Source organism: Chlorocebus sabaeus, chromosome 16 (assembly GCF_047675955.1).
Source record: "Chlorocebus sabaeus isolate Y175 chromosome 16, mChlSab1.0.hap1, whole genome shotgun sequence".
Taxonomy (NCBI): Eukaryota; Metazoa; Chordata; class Mammalia; order Primates; family Cercopithecidae; genus Chlorocebus; species Chlorocebus sabaeus.
The window spans coordinates 80,349,394-80,365,440 of record NC_132919.1 but is presented as its reverse complement, the minus strand read 5'-3'; the positions used below and the strand labels follow the sequence as shown (position 1 = coordinate 80,365,440).

General features: G+C 54.5%; 1 protein-coding gene across 2 annotated transcripts in view; it reads right to left on the bottom strand.

The window, feature by feature from the left end:
- The window catches only part of TBCD (tubulin folding cofactor D), a 183,903-nt gene that overhangs the window by 143,989 nt on the left and 23,867 nt on the right, over window positions 1–16,047 (bottom strand). For both annotated transcript variants that reach the window (XM_008013393.3, XM_073005522.1), the window contains exon 7: window positions 15,051–15,183. In XM_008013393.3, the coding sequence (XP_008011584.3) occupies window positions 15,051–15,183 (133 nt within the window). The remainder of the gene's footprint in view (window positions 1–15,050; window positions 15,184–16,047) is intronic.

Below are 16,047 nucleotides of genomic sequence, written 5' to 3'. Positions count from 1 at the left end.
TAAACTGCCTGATCTCTTACTTAAGTGTAGAATAGAAACATCTTAAAAGGAGAGGGGACTCAGACTCTCTCCACGGAGCCCGCTGGGAGGCTCTCCTAAGCGCTAAGCGGAGAAGCAGCGAAGCCACGCAGACCACCAGTCACACCTGCGGAGCAGATCCCACACCTATGAGCAAAACGGAAAGGAGACAGCCAGGAAGACCACCAGGCACACCTGCGGAGCAGAGCAGGGTCTCTGCGTTCCGTTCCTCTGTCTGTAAAACGGGGCAGTGGCAGCACCCACCTCACCAAGCCACTCAGAATAACACATTCACCAAGGCGGTCAGAGACTTAGCCCCTCTTTTTAGGGAAATAGATAGTAACACGTTCCCTACCAAGTGAATGGAGATGATCCTTGTTTGCCCAAAACGAGTTCTCATTTCACTTTAAGAACTCTCCCCTATCTTTAGCTTGTGTGAAATACAAAATTGAAAGTTAAATTACTTCGCACCAATCCAGATGTATCCAACTTAGTATGTGTTTTAACCCTAAGTCATTGGTTTACACAGCAAACACTTGCTGAGCAGAAACTGTAGGGCACAGGCGAGCTCCCCTCAACGGGAGGCAGGGTTCGGGGGCAGTCGCAGGGCACAGCACACACTCAAATTCCCTGGGAGGTAGGCTGACGGCCTGAAGCCCACCTAATGTGCAACAAGAAGCCTAACCATGCCTGGGGGATAAGAAGACAGGAAACTTCACAGGGAAGCTGTCACAGCTGCCAGCTGGCCACATCAGTGGTGAACAGAGTTTGCCAGATGGACAATCAAGGGTCCCTCACCCCCAACCTTGGTAGGCTTCCAACTGCCACAACCAACAGAGGCAGGCAGGAGCAATGCCAGTGACCTCCAATCTCAGGTCGGAAGCCCGGCACCCTCTTTCAGGCTCTCTCCAGACACCGCCCCTCGAGACACTCCCTCCGGGAAGCCGACTGCCACACAGGAAGGGCCAGCTTCAGTCGAGGGCCTCCGCCACACCCAGCCCTTCCAGGCACCTGCCATGTGGTCTTCTCGGCAGAGGCCCAGGCATCGAAGGGCAGTAACAAACCACCCCCTGCACCCCACCATGCGAGGCCACAGAGTCGGTCCACGCAAGAGTGCGGCTGTCACAGACGCCACCAGCTGTGGGGTTCGTTGCTCCACAACAATAAACCTGGGAGCAGCTGAAATCTCGTCCCGTAGGCGAAGGGCACCCCCGCATCACGTGCAGCCACGGCCATGTGACCAGACTCCAATGGCAGCGGGAGGGAGAACGTGGGGATGAACGAGGACGCGCTAAACAACGAAGACCGCTACAGAGGCTGCTGGAAAACCCCAGCGGGAAAGGCCAGAACCTAAACCAGAAGAGCAGCTGTGCAGCGATGCAGGACGAAGATCTGGGAAATAACTAACCGCTCTCAGCAACAGGCTACCATGTCCCCCGGTCTCCCTAAAACAACAGGCTACCATGTCCCCCGGTCTCTCTCAACAACAGGCTGGCGTGTCCCCCGGTCTCTCTCAACAACAGGCTGGCGTGTCCCCTGGTCTCCCTCAACAACAGGCTGGCGTGTCCCCCGGTCTCCCTCAACAACAGGCTGGCGTGTCCCCCGGTCTCTCTCAACAATAGGCTACCATGTTCTCCGGTGTCTCTCAACAACGGGGTAACACGTCCCCCCGTGTCACTCAGCAATGGGCTAAGACGTCGTCTGGTTTCTCTCACTAAATAAAAAGAATCCAAGACACTGGTGAATTCCTAGAGTGCCCTCACACATGAACATTCTTTAGTTACTAAATTCCTGCGAGGTGTAGTACAACATTCTCAACAGCAGACCAAGATACAAGCGGTGATGAGTTCTCGCGAAAGCAAGCAGCGTCTCTTGTAACTCGCCTGGACGCCCCACACCTGGAAAGGCCCAGCCCAGCTTCCACTGTCCCCAGCCACACACAGCAGACAGCACCAAGGCCAGGGCCAGCCACCATCTGCAGTAAGGGAGAAACCAGCACCCCATAAGCACCCCACACGTTTACAGGTCAAAGGTTATTTTTCTCCCCACTCCTCTCTCTCCCCTGGGGACAGTTTCCAGCTGAATTGCACAGGCAGCCTGCTAGGCAGTCAGTACACACAGAGAAAAGCCCCAAAAGTTACCCACTTTCCCAGGCATGGGCTCAGGAGGGCAAAAGGGACGACGGGAGGAACGAGTCAATGAAGACAGGGCTTTGTTTCCATTTATTTCACTTAAAAGTGAGGCTGTCTTCGCCTGAGAAAGTGTGCAGCGGCCAGTGCTTGGTGTGTTGGCAGGACGGGGGCCCTGTCGGCAGGAGGACGCGGCCAGAGAGAGCACATTCTAGTTATCAACGGTCTTTGAGTGCTCATGAGCTAGGCCATAAAACGGGGGGCACAGCCCACTTTCATGGAAGCATAATGGGAACCAACTTAAAACCACCTGCTGAAAAGCATACACTAGACAGAGGCAATTACACCAGGCATTAGAGAAAACCACCACTGCACAGTAAAGGAGGAATGACCGCCAGGTCTGTTTTTGTTGTTCTAGAAACCGGCACAGCACAAGGTGCAAACAAAAGGAGTTTCTCAGCAATCATCCTAACCCGCCCCACCTTTCCATGGCTACCCACCCAAGCTGGCCTCTCTGCAACGTGCAAGCCAGCTTCCCCTCCCCGGGGCATGTTCTCCAAGCCCAGTAAATCACAGGCTGCCGAGCTACTCGGGAGCAAGCTCGCCCGCTGCCAAGCAGGAGATGCTGGTTTGAGGCTCCCTTCAGGCACTGCCAAATCTAGGCCAAGAAAAGCAGCTCCACCCGAGGGAGGCCCTGGGAGAAGGGCCCCACACCACAGCAGCTCAGGTTTGGCTCTCGCTGGTAACACAGGCTTCTGAGAAGCTGTGAGGGCCGGCCGGCACCAAGGCAGAGGCCGAGACCACGCTAGCTCCACGCCAGCAGGTCACCCTGTGGCCCCACGTAACCGTGCCGACTCCGCAGACGAGGAGGGCGAGGCTGCTCCCCTTCTGCCCTCCGGAGTCCTGCCTCCACACCAAGAAACAGTATCCTGGGAAACAACCAGCCGCATCCGTGCCCCCACAGGCTCAGCACACAGAGGGCGGCCACGTCCAAAGCCACTCTTGGGCACGCCACACCGAGGGCTACAGGACAGGCACGGAAGAGGATCTTCAACACCAAAACAACCCTTTCCAGGCTGGCATCCCTTGAGAGCACAGCCCCAGGTCCGTGCCTGCGCTGCAGTGAGCCCACCAGGGCCAGGCCTTTCCTGGAGGGCAGTGAAACCCACGCTGGGCTGCACCTCGCAGCACGTACAAGGCTTCACGGAGGAACCGGCATGCTGGAGGCTCCCCGCAGCAGCAGGGCAGGAAAGGAGCCTTCCCACCACGCCACTGCTGGAACCCAGAAAAATCCCAACTCCCAGCGCATCTGCTGGCCGCAAAAACCAAAGCGAGGGGCACCTCACAGAGCCCCCACCACCACCCCAAGGAAGAACAGTGGTTGCCCTAGACGGGAGAGCACTCGGAAACAGGAGAGCCTGTCCTGACGGTGGGGCAGGTGGGGCCAGGCCAGACCACCACCGCCCCCAGAAGCGAGCACAATGCACCCCCTCAGGACCACCACACATTCAGAGGAAAAAAGGCATTGACAAGTGAAAATTTTAATTCCTGAATTAGTAAATGACTGATTAGAATCAGGACCCCAGAGTGAAAAAATAACTGTTTCTGACAAAATACATTTCTGGCAAATTATAAAGAATTTTAAGAAAACAAATATCAAAATGAAAACTGATTTCAGGCAGGTGTGGTGGCTCCTGCCTAGAATTCTAGCGCTGAGGGAGGCCGAGGAAGGAGGGCTGTTTGAGCCCAAGAGTTCGAGACCAGCCCGGACAACATGGCGAGACCTCAACTCTACAAAAACTACAAAAATTAGCCGGGCGTGGTGGCGTGCACAGGTAATCCCAGCCACTCACGAGGCTGAGGTGGGAGGATGACTTGAGCCTGGGAGGTGCAGGTTGCAGTGAGCCGCAATCGTGCCACTGCCACCAAAAAACAAAGGTAATTTCACACAGAAATGCTTCAATGATCGAAATAGTCACATCTAGCTTTTATCTTTCAAGAACAAGGTGTTATTTTTCACCTAACCTTGGACTGTAAGGTAAACACTAATCACCTTCGCTCGCAGGTGGGGACCACACAAGGCCCAGCTCCACACCCCAGTACCAACCTGGCAGCCCCTGACCTCGGTCCACGTCCTCATCTGTAAACCAAGGCAACACAGCCCTCAAAGAGAGCTTGAACACAAGACGATTGTGGTTCCTATGTCTGTCCTTCACAGGCATCATCCTCCACCTCACTTATCAATCTGTTCATGACCGTGTATCGCACTATAGTCCTATATCATAGAACATTCCGGTCAATGAGGAACCACATGATGATAGTGGGCCCATAAAATGATTTTACATATGTATGTGTGTGTGTTTACATGTATATATATGGGTATATATACGTGTGTGTGTATATATACAATTTCTGTTTTTTTTTTTTGGAGACGAAGTCTCACTCTGTCACCCAGGCTGGAGTGCAGTGACACAATCTTGGCTCACTGCAACCTCCGCCTCCCGGGTTCAAGCAATTCTCCTGCCTTGGCTTCCCAAGTTGCTGGGACTACAGGTGCCCGCCACCACGCCCGGCTAATTTTTGTATTTTTAGTAGAGATGGGGTTTCCCCATGTTGGCTAGGATGGTCTCGATCTCTTGACCTCGTGATTGACCCACCTCAGCCTCCCAAAGTGCTGGGATTGCAGGCGTGAGCCACCGCGCCCGGCTGATAGTGTATTTTTACTGTACCTTTTCTATGCTTAGATGTGCAAACACCACTGTGTACAGTTCCCTGCAGTATTCAGCACAGTCAGGTGCTGTACGAGTTTGCAGCCTGGGAGCAGCAGGCCACACCACCGAGCCTGGGAGCAGCGGGCCACACCACCGAGCCTGGGAGTGCAGCGGGCCACACCACCGAGCCTGGGAGTGCAGCGGGCCACACCACACGGCAGCGTTTTAAAATGCTCTCAGCAGCCCATGTAGTGACCTCACAGCTGTAAACAGACAGCAGCATTACAGTATTCCAGCTTAAACAATCCGCCATCACCGAGCCTTCTGATTGCTATTCCGAGCTCATTCTGCACAGCTCAGCTTTGCATGACAGTGACTGCGCTCACGTTCAGGTGTGTGTGACACCTCCGGGGTGCGCCCCTCACCCAAAGGGAACAGTTCCCACAGGAGAGAGGAGCAGGGAGCCCACGTACCTCCCAAGGCCGAACAAAAGCTCGCAAAAGCCCTTTATTAATCGTGAACCACCACACAGAGGTAAGACGCTAGAAAAGAGGTTAATGATCCATGGCCAGGCACAGTGGCTCACGCTTGTAATCCCAGCACTTTGGGAGGCTGAGGCAGGCGGATAACTTGAGGTCAGGAGTTTGAGACCAGCCTGACCAACATGGCAAAACCCCATCTCTACTAAAAATACAATAAGCTGGGTGTGGTGGCGGCACCTGTGATCCCAGCTACTTGGGAGGCTGAGGCAGGAGAATCGCTTGAACCCCAGAGGCAGAGGTTGCAGTGAGCCAAGATTGTGCCACTGCACTCCAGCCTGGGTGACAAAGCAAGACTGTGTCTCAAAAAAAAAAAAAAAAAAATTCCCTGTTAATTTAAGAATTTCAAACACAGGAAACCTACAAGATCTAAAAGGATTAGAATCAATTTCTAGGGCCTAGCACAGTGTCTCACACCTGTCATCTTAGCACTTTGGGAGCCCAAGGTGGGTGGGTCGCCAGAGGTCAGGAGTCCGAGACCAGCCTGGCCAACATAGTGAAACCCCATCTCCACTAAAAATACAAAAGTAGCCAGGCATAATGGCACGCACCTGTAGTCCCAGCTATTCAGGAGGCTGAGGCACGAGAATTGCTTTACCCAGGAGGCAGAGGTTGCAGTGAGCCAAGATCGTGCCACTGCACGCCAGCCCAGGTGACAGAGACTCTGTCTCACAAAGAAAAAAAGGAATCAACTTCTAACAGCAGCAAAAACGCAGTCACACACAGCAATCTCCACAATATCAAAAGAAAATCTGTGAGATGAAGAAAAGGGAAAGGGAAGATTAGCCCTACAGACAGAACCCAATTTTAGAAGTCTAGTCCCTCCCAAATATAGTTCTGTTATCACTATTTATGCTTTTACATAAAATTAACCATTTCTCAATTAACCAAAAAACATCCATCATGCATCTCCCATTTGCCCAACGTACTGATACATAAAAGATGCAAGAGACAGCCGGGCACAGTGGCTCACGCCTGTAATCCCAGCACTTTGGGAGGCCGAGGCAGGCAGATTACGAGGTCAGGAGATCAAGATCATCCTGGCTAACACAGTGAAACCCCATCTCTACTAAAATACAAAAAAAATTAGCTGGGCCTGGTGGTAGGCACCTGTAGTCCCAGCTACTTGGGAGAATGAGGCAGGAGAATGATGTGAACCCAGGAGGTGGAGCTTGCAGTGAGCCGAGATGGCACCACTGCACTCCAGCCTGGGGGACAGAACGAGACTCCGTCTCAAAAAAAAAAAAAAAAAAAAAAAAAAAGATGCAAGAGACACAGTTCCCGCCACAGAAAGCCTGAAAACAAACCAGACAAAATAAAATTGTATGTAGCTCCCAAGCCACCAAGCAGCCCACGGGCTCAGCAGCAGCAGGAGAGACCACGAAAAGCAGTGGCTTTGCAGGGACCTGAAGGGGCACTGGCCTGGGAAGCGGGGGGCTGAGGCTCCAGCGTCTCAAGTCAGAGAGGGGTCTGAGCTTCTCTGCAGTGCAGGTGGGGGTGGCACAGCTCTGAGCCCAGCAGGAGGAAGAAGATCCACCAACCAAGAGGCCTGGGGATGTGGCTATCCCCTGTGGACCCCGTGTGGAAGAGAAAAAAGGAGACACATAAAGGCAAGGGGCCGGGCGTGGTGGCTCAAGCCTGTAATCCCAGCACTTTGGGAGGCCGAGACGGGCGGATCACGAGGTCAGGAGATCGAGACCATCCTGGCTAACACGGTGAAACCCCGTCTCTACTAAAAAATACAAAAAACTAGCCGGACGAGGTGGCGGGCACCTGTAGTCCCGGCTACTCGGGAGGCTGAGGCAGGAGAATGGCGTAAAAACCCGGGAGGCGGAGCTTGCAGTGAGCTGGGATCCGGCCACTGCACTCCAGCCTGGGTGATACAGCGAGACTCCGTCTCAAAAAAATAAATAAATAAAAATTAAAAAAAATAAATAAAGGCAAGGAAGGAAGAACGGGCAGAGACAAGAAGAATGCTGTGCTGATGCCACATCTCCCGGATGGCGCTGCTGACATATGCTGGGGTCAGCAGGGTGCACAGGGGTCCCATGGGCTGGCCACCTGAGCAGCTCTGCCAGGGCATAAACAAAGCATGAGGACGGAGAGTATGGCTGAGAACCGCCTGCCGCCTGGGGAGCCCAGAGGCCGGCGAGCCAAGTAAAGACACCAGGACACGCGGGGGGGATGGGGAGCCCCAGGCGTGGGCCACAGCCTGAGCCCTACTGTTTCTGAGGCCAAGACGAGGCCACCCTTTACCCAGGCCACAGGACAGCCGGTGTGCTGCCAGCATCAAGGGCACAGAGGCAGCATGGGACGGAGCCTGGCACTCTATGAACAGAAGGCTCACACCCTCTACCAGCACCTTTACTGCAGCCGACGGCCACAGGAGAGGCAGGAGGGCAGTCGGGGAGACCAGCGCCTCCAGAGGGAACATTTCACAGAGGGAAATGGCTCCCATCTGGACCAGGCGGCAGAGCAGGGCAGACTCAGGATGACATAAAGCATAGAGCCACGTGCTGGGACGAGGACCCCCAGGACAGGCTGGCGGCACAGCCACGTGAGAACAGACGAGCAATGAACCAGGAAAGGAGACATGTTAGAGCCACATCTACACAGACAGGCGTGAGCAGACAGCGGGAGGAACACGGTGTCCTAGGGATGAGCCCAGCTCCCGGGCTGCATGCATGGACAGCAGCACAGAAGCTCCCGTTTGTTGCTGGGCTCCTGAGTAAACAGGCCGAGAGGGGAAAGTGATGGTCCAACAAGTGTGACCTGGGACTTGCGCGTTCTGAAGCGTCACACGTGTACCCAACAGGTCCACAGGAGGAGGGCTCCAGAGCCAAGGACAGAAATCAGGAAATAAAGGTCAAGGGTGAATCAGAGCTGAGATATCAATAGCCAGGGCCAAAGCCTGAGGGACATCTGCCTTAGAGGGAAGGTGCCTCTAAGGTGACTGCGTGGGCAGTCAGGCATCGCGGGCCTGTGAGCCGGGTGAGGGCGGGGCAGGTGAGGGGCAGGGGCACCCCATCCTGCACAGAGGCCACAGGCCAGGATGACTGGGGCATGGGTGAGGGCGGGGCAGGTGAGGGGCAGGGGCACCCCATCCTGCACAGAGGCCACAGGCCAGAATGACTGGGGCATGGGCCACTGACACCCAGCTCTAGCCCACTCGGCACCAGCCCAGTCTGGCGCACCATCCAGCTCTCTGCCCGTCTGTTCCTCACTAAGAACTGAGGGGGGTGAGGCTGGTGACCCACCCAGCCCCGTCCCCGTGTATCACATGACCCCGCACCAGGCTGCCTGTGAGAGCAGGTCGCGCCACCTCGGCAGGGATGGGCCAGGGCTGACAGGAACAAAGGTGTGCGGCTCACCACGCAGGTTTCTGCGAGACTCACACCACTGTGCCCGCCCCACATAAAATGCTGAGCCATGGGAAACAAGTGTTAGAGCTGCTGCTCCAGGTCTTTACTTAACGCCACAAGGAAACTGAACCAGTGTGGCCTGGGGCACCTCGTTTCACCCCAACGCTACAGGAGCAAGATCTCTGGAAAGTACCCACATTCAGACGGCTCCTGCCCCATTGCCTCCATCCAAAACCTTGCCCCAAGAGAGCACTACAACTAAAAAGGGCCACGTGGTCATCCTCCTCTGGCCTGAATTGAACAGTAGGGTGCTGTTCTCCAAATCTGAAAAGAAATCACAGCCTAAATGAGAAACGTTTTAGATAATCAGCTGTCTTCTTTCACCTTCAAAGACTGTGACTGTGCTAATTAGCCTCACCCCAACCTCCCGGTGAGAGGCCTGCCGCTTCCCTCCCAGGTGGGGCGGGCGTTGGTGCTCACCCTTGCCTCGGGTCACAGGAGAGCTGGAGTCAGCAAAGGGCCTCAGTAGAGCTCACAGCGGCTGGAGCCCTGGTCCCGGCCCACGCACTCTGGGCCACAACCACCCCTACTCGGGGACCTGACTGCTTTTATTAACTATAAAAAAGCAGAGTGGCTTCAGCGCCTCTCTTCACAAGTGCCCGGCAGGAGCTGGGGGTGAGGCTGACGGTGCCCGTGTTCTCTGGCTTTCTTGGTTTTTAATGCTGTTGTTTGTGACTATTTTATCCTTTAACAAGAGTTGTGCTTTTGTCAATGATAAAAATAAAAAGAAACCGCACTGCAAAGGGGACACTCGAGCCGCCTAACAGCCGATAAGGGGAAGAGTATCCTATTACCACTTCCATTGTCAACAGCCCCGACTCACAGTCCGAGTCCCCTGCACTGCCGCCGCCTCCCAGCCATTGTGAGAACACACAGGGAGAAACCCATGCCATACAGTCAACACTCTTCCAATCAAAGAGTGCACAACCAAGAGAGCACAACTAGCAATCAGCAAGCGGAGTTACACATGCAAATGACAGCCATTTTCCTTTTCGTCCATTTTTTTTTTTAGATGGAGTCTTGCTCTGTCGCCCAGGCTGGAGGGCAATGGCGCGATCTTGGCTCACTGTAACCTCTGCCTCCCGGGTTCAAGCGATTCTCCCAGCCTCCCAAGTAGCTGGGATTACAGGCACGCACCACCACGCCCAACTAATATTTTATATTTTTAGTAGAGACAGGGTTTTACCACATTGGCCAGGCTGGTATCAAACTCCTGGCCTCAAGTGATCCACCTGCCTCGGCCTCCCAAAGTGCTGGGATTACAGGCATGAGCCACCGCACCCAGCCCATTTTCCATTTTTAATGTGTTTTTCTCCTTCCTTGAATTTTCTCAATTTGCGTTAATCTTAATGCTTAAAGTGGGACTAAACCAAAGGGTGTTTTTAAAGCTGGAGTACAGGGGCCTTCCAGGGAAATTACATTGCCAAACACTAGCTTCCCTCCCACAGGAGTTAAAAACCCTCACTGCAAGGGAACTATGCTTCGAGGGAAATGAAGATCAGATCCTGGTTTCGATGGTACTTGTTGAGAGTTCACCTGTTTCGCCCACAGTAATGAACAGGTGGATGACAATGAAGCCAAGTGCATCAAAGGAAACAGATGAAACCCTAAGCAGAATTCACCTGCAAGTTTCATCACGCACGGCGGGCACCCAGCCTCTGCCTGCAGCTCTGCCAAGCCCAGGGTGAAACCTCCCGCCCGCTCAGCACTCAGCATGACTTCCTCCTGCTGGGGCCACCTGGATCAGACCAAACGGACCCTTCAAAGAGAGAGAAGGAAACAACACATGGCTCTGGAAAGACTCGAGATTCTCCAGCAGCCGCCCAGGGCTTCCGATGCTCTGGAAGGGACATGCCAGCAGCCCAGCCCTGCCAGGCGTTGCTTCACGGCAGTTTCATTCATTCCCGTCCCAGGGATTGCAGCCGGCTGCGTCAGACAATTACTCACTCTCGCTGAGGGCAAATCTCTGAATAGCTGTGAGGTGCTGGTGCCAAACGGCCTGGGTGCTCTGCACCAAACAGCAGGGACAGCACGCCTCACTCTTTGCCAGCACATGCTGGGGGGTGACAGAAGGCTGGGCTTCCTACGCCTTTGAGAAAACCTTTTCACACCTTGGGAGGAAGGGGAAAAATGAACTTCTCTCCACCTCAACGTGGAACTTGGAGATGTCAAAGTAAAAAGCCCTTCCCCACTCCTGGCTGGCTTGATTTTGCTACAGGAATTCCCACCTGTCTCAGCAGCTGGCAGGGGAAAGGGGCAGCGAGCTGGCCCGCCCACCCGCCCTCTGGGTATTCCACATCCAGGCTGTGCACCGCGCACCTCCCACCTTGGGATGGAAGAACAGAAAATTTGGGAACAATCTAGAGAAAACCGCAAGATCATCAAAAAAAAAAAACAAAAAAAAAAACAGACCCGAACCCGCAGACAAAGAAGCTGCAGAACTAGACACACGTGGCCACATGACCTTCCCAAGCCGAGAAGGACTCAGAGCCCTGCGCCCAGGGAACACCGCCAGGATGCACCATGGAGCCCTCCAAGGCAGCCTGAACGCAGTGGCCCACAGCCCCTCACCAGAAGGCTGCCTCTCCCACAGCCAGCCTGGCCAGGAGCGGGTGTGCCTCAACTGCCTACAAGTCCCTGGGCAGCCACAGCTGGCTCCAGCCCCAAGGCTGAGGTATCCTACTGACCCAACAACATGGGGTGGGGAGGGGTGAGAAGGGGAGGTTCCCAGGCCAGGCTGATGAGAGCTGCAGGAGACCCCCAGAAGCCCGTCAAGAGTGCAGATTCTCAACTGGGCAAAGGTGGTCTCAGACACTGACCAGACAGAGATCAAATGTGCCTACCCTCCCAAAGCAGCGCCCACGCTCGGGGCAGGGCTTCCTTCCCTGCAGAGCCACTGGAGACAACCAGCACTGGTCACATCCTGTTAGACCTCCCGTGTGCTCTCCTGACCTGAGACGTTTTCCCCACAGCACCGAGTTTTATTAGGGATTTCATTAAGGTTAAATTTCTAGGGATGAGGAAATCCTAGTTAGAGGGCAGAGAAGCCCAGGAAGCCTCCTCAGATCTTGTGAGCCACAGGTTCTTTGGTGGGATCGCCACGTGGTTCCAGGTGCAGATTATTGTAAAGACACGGCTTTGGCCCCACAGGCTGATAGGCTGGGTACTTCTTCCCACCCAGAACATGATCAGGAAGGCTGTGAAGCTGAAGAGCTGCTTACACGACAGTCCAAGAAACAGGTGCGGGGGACGTATCCACATGGATCCTGACACACATGTAGGTGCCAACATTGTCAGTTCCCTGGTCCAACCTCAGGCCAGGTGGTCCCAGTCACAGCATGGACCCCACTCCCGCTGCGATGGTTGGGGTCCAGTGGTCCCAGTCACAGCAGGGACCCCCTCCCGCTGCGACGGGTCAGAGAGCTGCGGCAGGTACCACACCCCATGCTACCAGCCAGGTAAGGCTCATGGTCTTCCACACGTATGTCATACTTCTTGGTGGTGGCGGCCCGTTCTTCTGGGGTCTTAGGGCCTTGAGAGCACGTCCTTGGTCATGTGGGAGGCTGTCCGTGCACCCAGCATCACAACATGAAGGTGAAGCTACCGGAATCCCAGGAACCCCACACTGGCCACTGCCATCTTCCCCTTCTTCATGTTTCCTCAGTGGGACTCAAGGCAAAAAAATGAAGAATCCAACTGCACCTAAATTTCAAATTAACCGTGTGTATCCACCACCTTTACCAGAATTGCCTAAAACATAAATGCACATTCCCTGAGGATCCATGGACCAACGTGGGCACATCTGAGACCTGCATCCTCCCTGCCCTACCCCTCCACCCCCATACCCTCCAAGGCCAGCTTCAGCCTGCCCTGACCTCCACGACAGCAACGAACCCTCTTTAGACAGCAATGAATCCTCTTTAGACATTGAGGACGCTGCCCCAGCGTGGCCAGAACGAGGGGCACCTGGGGACGCAGACAGCACATCAGTACCTGCAACGCCCAAAAATGCCTGGCACGAGCAGGTCCTCTATTTCATCAGTATGGCAGGTACGCCACCAGAAAAATCTTAAAGACTTCAGAAAGATGGAAACATTCCAAACTTTGTTTAAAATTTTATTAAAACCTAGTGCTATGTACCCAAGGGTACTGAAAGCATTAAGTTGTGTTTGTTTTTTCTCCTGGCAGAGTCTTGCTCTGTCGCCCAGGCTGGTGGCATGATCTCGGCTCACTCAATCTCTGCCTCCCAGGTTCAAGCAATTCTCCTGCATCAGCCTCCAGAGTAGCTGGGATTACAGGCCCGCACCACCATGCCCAGCTATTTTTTGTATTTTTAGTCGAGATGGGGTTTCACCATGTTGGCCAGGCTGGTCTCGAACTCCTGACCTCAAGTAATCTGCCTGCCTCAGCCTCCCAAAGTGCTGGGATTACAGGCGTGAGCCACCACACCCAGCCTGAAAGCATTAAGTTTAAACAAAAACTTGCACATGAAAGTTGCTAACGGTATAATTTGTAATAGCAGAAAATACCCATACACTGCCACATGATTAAGGAATAAAGGGAACGATGCACTGACAGCACCTCAACACGGATGAACCTTGGACACGTCGGGCTCAGCGAAGGCCAGACGCAGAAGGCCATGCAGTGTACAACTCTGGTGAGGTAAGATGTCCACAACCAGCAAGTCCACAGGGACAGAACATGGATCCACGGCTGCGGGGGCTGGGGAGGGTGAGGGAGGGACTGCTTGGTGCGATCACGGTTTCTTCCAGGGTGATGACAGTGTCCTGAAGTGCATAGCTTTGTGAATATACTAACAAGTACAGAATTATTTCCCTTAGAAGGATGAATTACTTGTGGTATGTGAATTATATCTTCACTTCTGAAAACTGCTGAATCTGTCACATTTATGTGGAGGTTGACGGGAGGCCTGAAGACAACAGACATCACCTGGGCAGAGCACAGGCTCCGGGAAACACGTCTGTAGTTTTCTCCCACACGTCTGAAACCTTCTCCTCATCTGAAGGGCTGCCCTCCTGAAGACCATGGCAGCATGACCGGGAAGCAGCAGACATTGAGGACACTTACCAACTCCCCCTCAAGAAACGCACGCCCCAACCCCAGGTTATCACTCCCATGGCCCCCACCCTCCACCCAGCTGACAGCCTCCCGCTCCCCAGCAGAACCTGCCATGGCCAGGATGACGCCACGGACAGGACGCCGCCACTACGGACAGGAGGACGCCATCACGAGGTGGCACTTGTCATCTGCCCTAAAATGCACTCCAAAGTGTCCTTCTAGGTGTGGAGGCTCAGGCCTGTAATCCCAGCACTTTGGGAGAATCACAAAGGCAGGAGGATCTCAAGGCAGGAGGATCACTTGAGGCCAGGAGTTCAAGACTACCCTGGCCTACATAGCCAGACCCTGTCTCTATAAAAAATATATTTTAAACAAGAAGAACAAAGTGCCCTGCTCCTCAGAAGGACCACAGGCTCCACAGAGTGAGACAAGGATGAGAAGTGCTCTCAAAGCCTCACCTGCTGCAATGAAAGAGAGAGGAAGGTACTGAACCCATCGCGCCAATGGCCACAGCAGGCTGCTGGCTCCCCCTCCAGAAGGCTGACCCGGGAGCTGCAGCCTCCAGAAGGCTGACCCAAAAGAGGCTTCGCCCTCTTCTGAGACTTGATCTTTCCTCCTCATTAGCACAAGAAAAGGTAACACAAGAGACAGCCAGAGCGAAAGGGAGGGAAAGGGTTGGCAAAGGGCTATAGCCAGGGCACCAACCAGACACCTGCAGGCAGAGGTCAGGGTCTGTATCCAAACGAAGCAGTCAGGAACATCCAACCCAAGCCCAGTGCAAAGGAACAGCATCAAGTTTCAACTCACCCACCTCGTTTTATTAGAGCTCATTCAACCTCTGCACTTGACACAGGAACTAAGCAGGAGACCAGGTGCGGAGAAGCCTACCCCGGGGAGCCCCGGCTGCGTGGCACCACTGCCCTCTGCTGGCGACGGGTGGGGCTCCAGGCCCCAACGCAGAAACCAGCCCGGCCTGAGGCAGGACCCACAGCAGTGGAAGAAGGAAACTGCCCCTTAAGACCCTGGCCCGGTTACATCAATCCCACGGGGTTCCAATGACATCAAGATGGAACCACAGGTAACACATTCTGGGGTCCCCATGTAAGGTGTCATTTCCCTGCTACCTCCACGGCCCCTTCGGGCAGCACTTACCAGGGCCTGCAGCATCCCGTCCATGGTGATGACCCCCTGGAGGGTCTGGAAGGAGGAACTGGCCAGGTTGCACAGGCTCCAGTCCAGGAACTCAGCCATCTTGCTCCGCTTGACATCAGGACGTGTGATAAATCTGCCAAAAGGAAATAAAAACACAAGCTGCAGCTCAACCAAGGCCTCAGCACTGAGACCTCGCCCACGCCTCACCAGCCCACCCCACACACACCCCCTCCTTACACCCTCCCACCTCACGTGCCTTACTGCAAGACACCAGCTCTGTACTGAGTCCTGTCCTCCTCCAGCTAGTTCCTCCTCTCTCCAACCCTAGAAACCAAGTCACTATCCTGACCAGGGCCCTCAGCAGTTGGTTCTCCACCACAACCTCTCAGGTTGCACCCAGGCCTACTGCCCATCCCCTCCCACCTGCCCCCACCATCCCCCCAAGTTTTACCTGTCCCCATTACCGCCAGGGAGCCCTTTTCCACTTCTCAGCCCCTCCCTCCTCCCTGGACCCAACTCTGCATCCCTTAACCTCAGGACATCGTGCCCACGTGCAAGGCTTGGCCCCAAGCCCCTTCGACCTCCCTCCCCCGCACCTGCCATGGGTCGTGTGCACAGGCCTGTTTCCACAGCCAGCCACTCGTGTAGCCCCATGAACGTCTTCCCAGCTGGACTCGGCCTCATGTTCAGGGAGTGCTCACACTCCCCACCCCTCTTGCAGCCTGGCCTCAGCAGAGGGCACCCTGAGCACACAGAGCTCCCAAACCAAAACCCCAAGTCCTCCATTTTTTTTTTTTTTTTTTTTTTTTTTGAGACGGAGTCTCGCTCTGTCACCCAGGCTGGAGTGCAGTGGCCGGATCTCAACTCACTGCAAGCTCCGCCTCCCGGGTTTACGCCATTCTCCTGCCTCAGCCTCCCGAGTAGCTGGGACTACAGGCACCCGCCACCTCGCCCGGCTAGTTTTTTGTATTTTTTTAGTAGAGACAGGATTTCACCG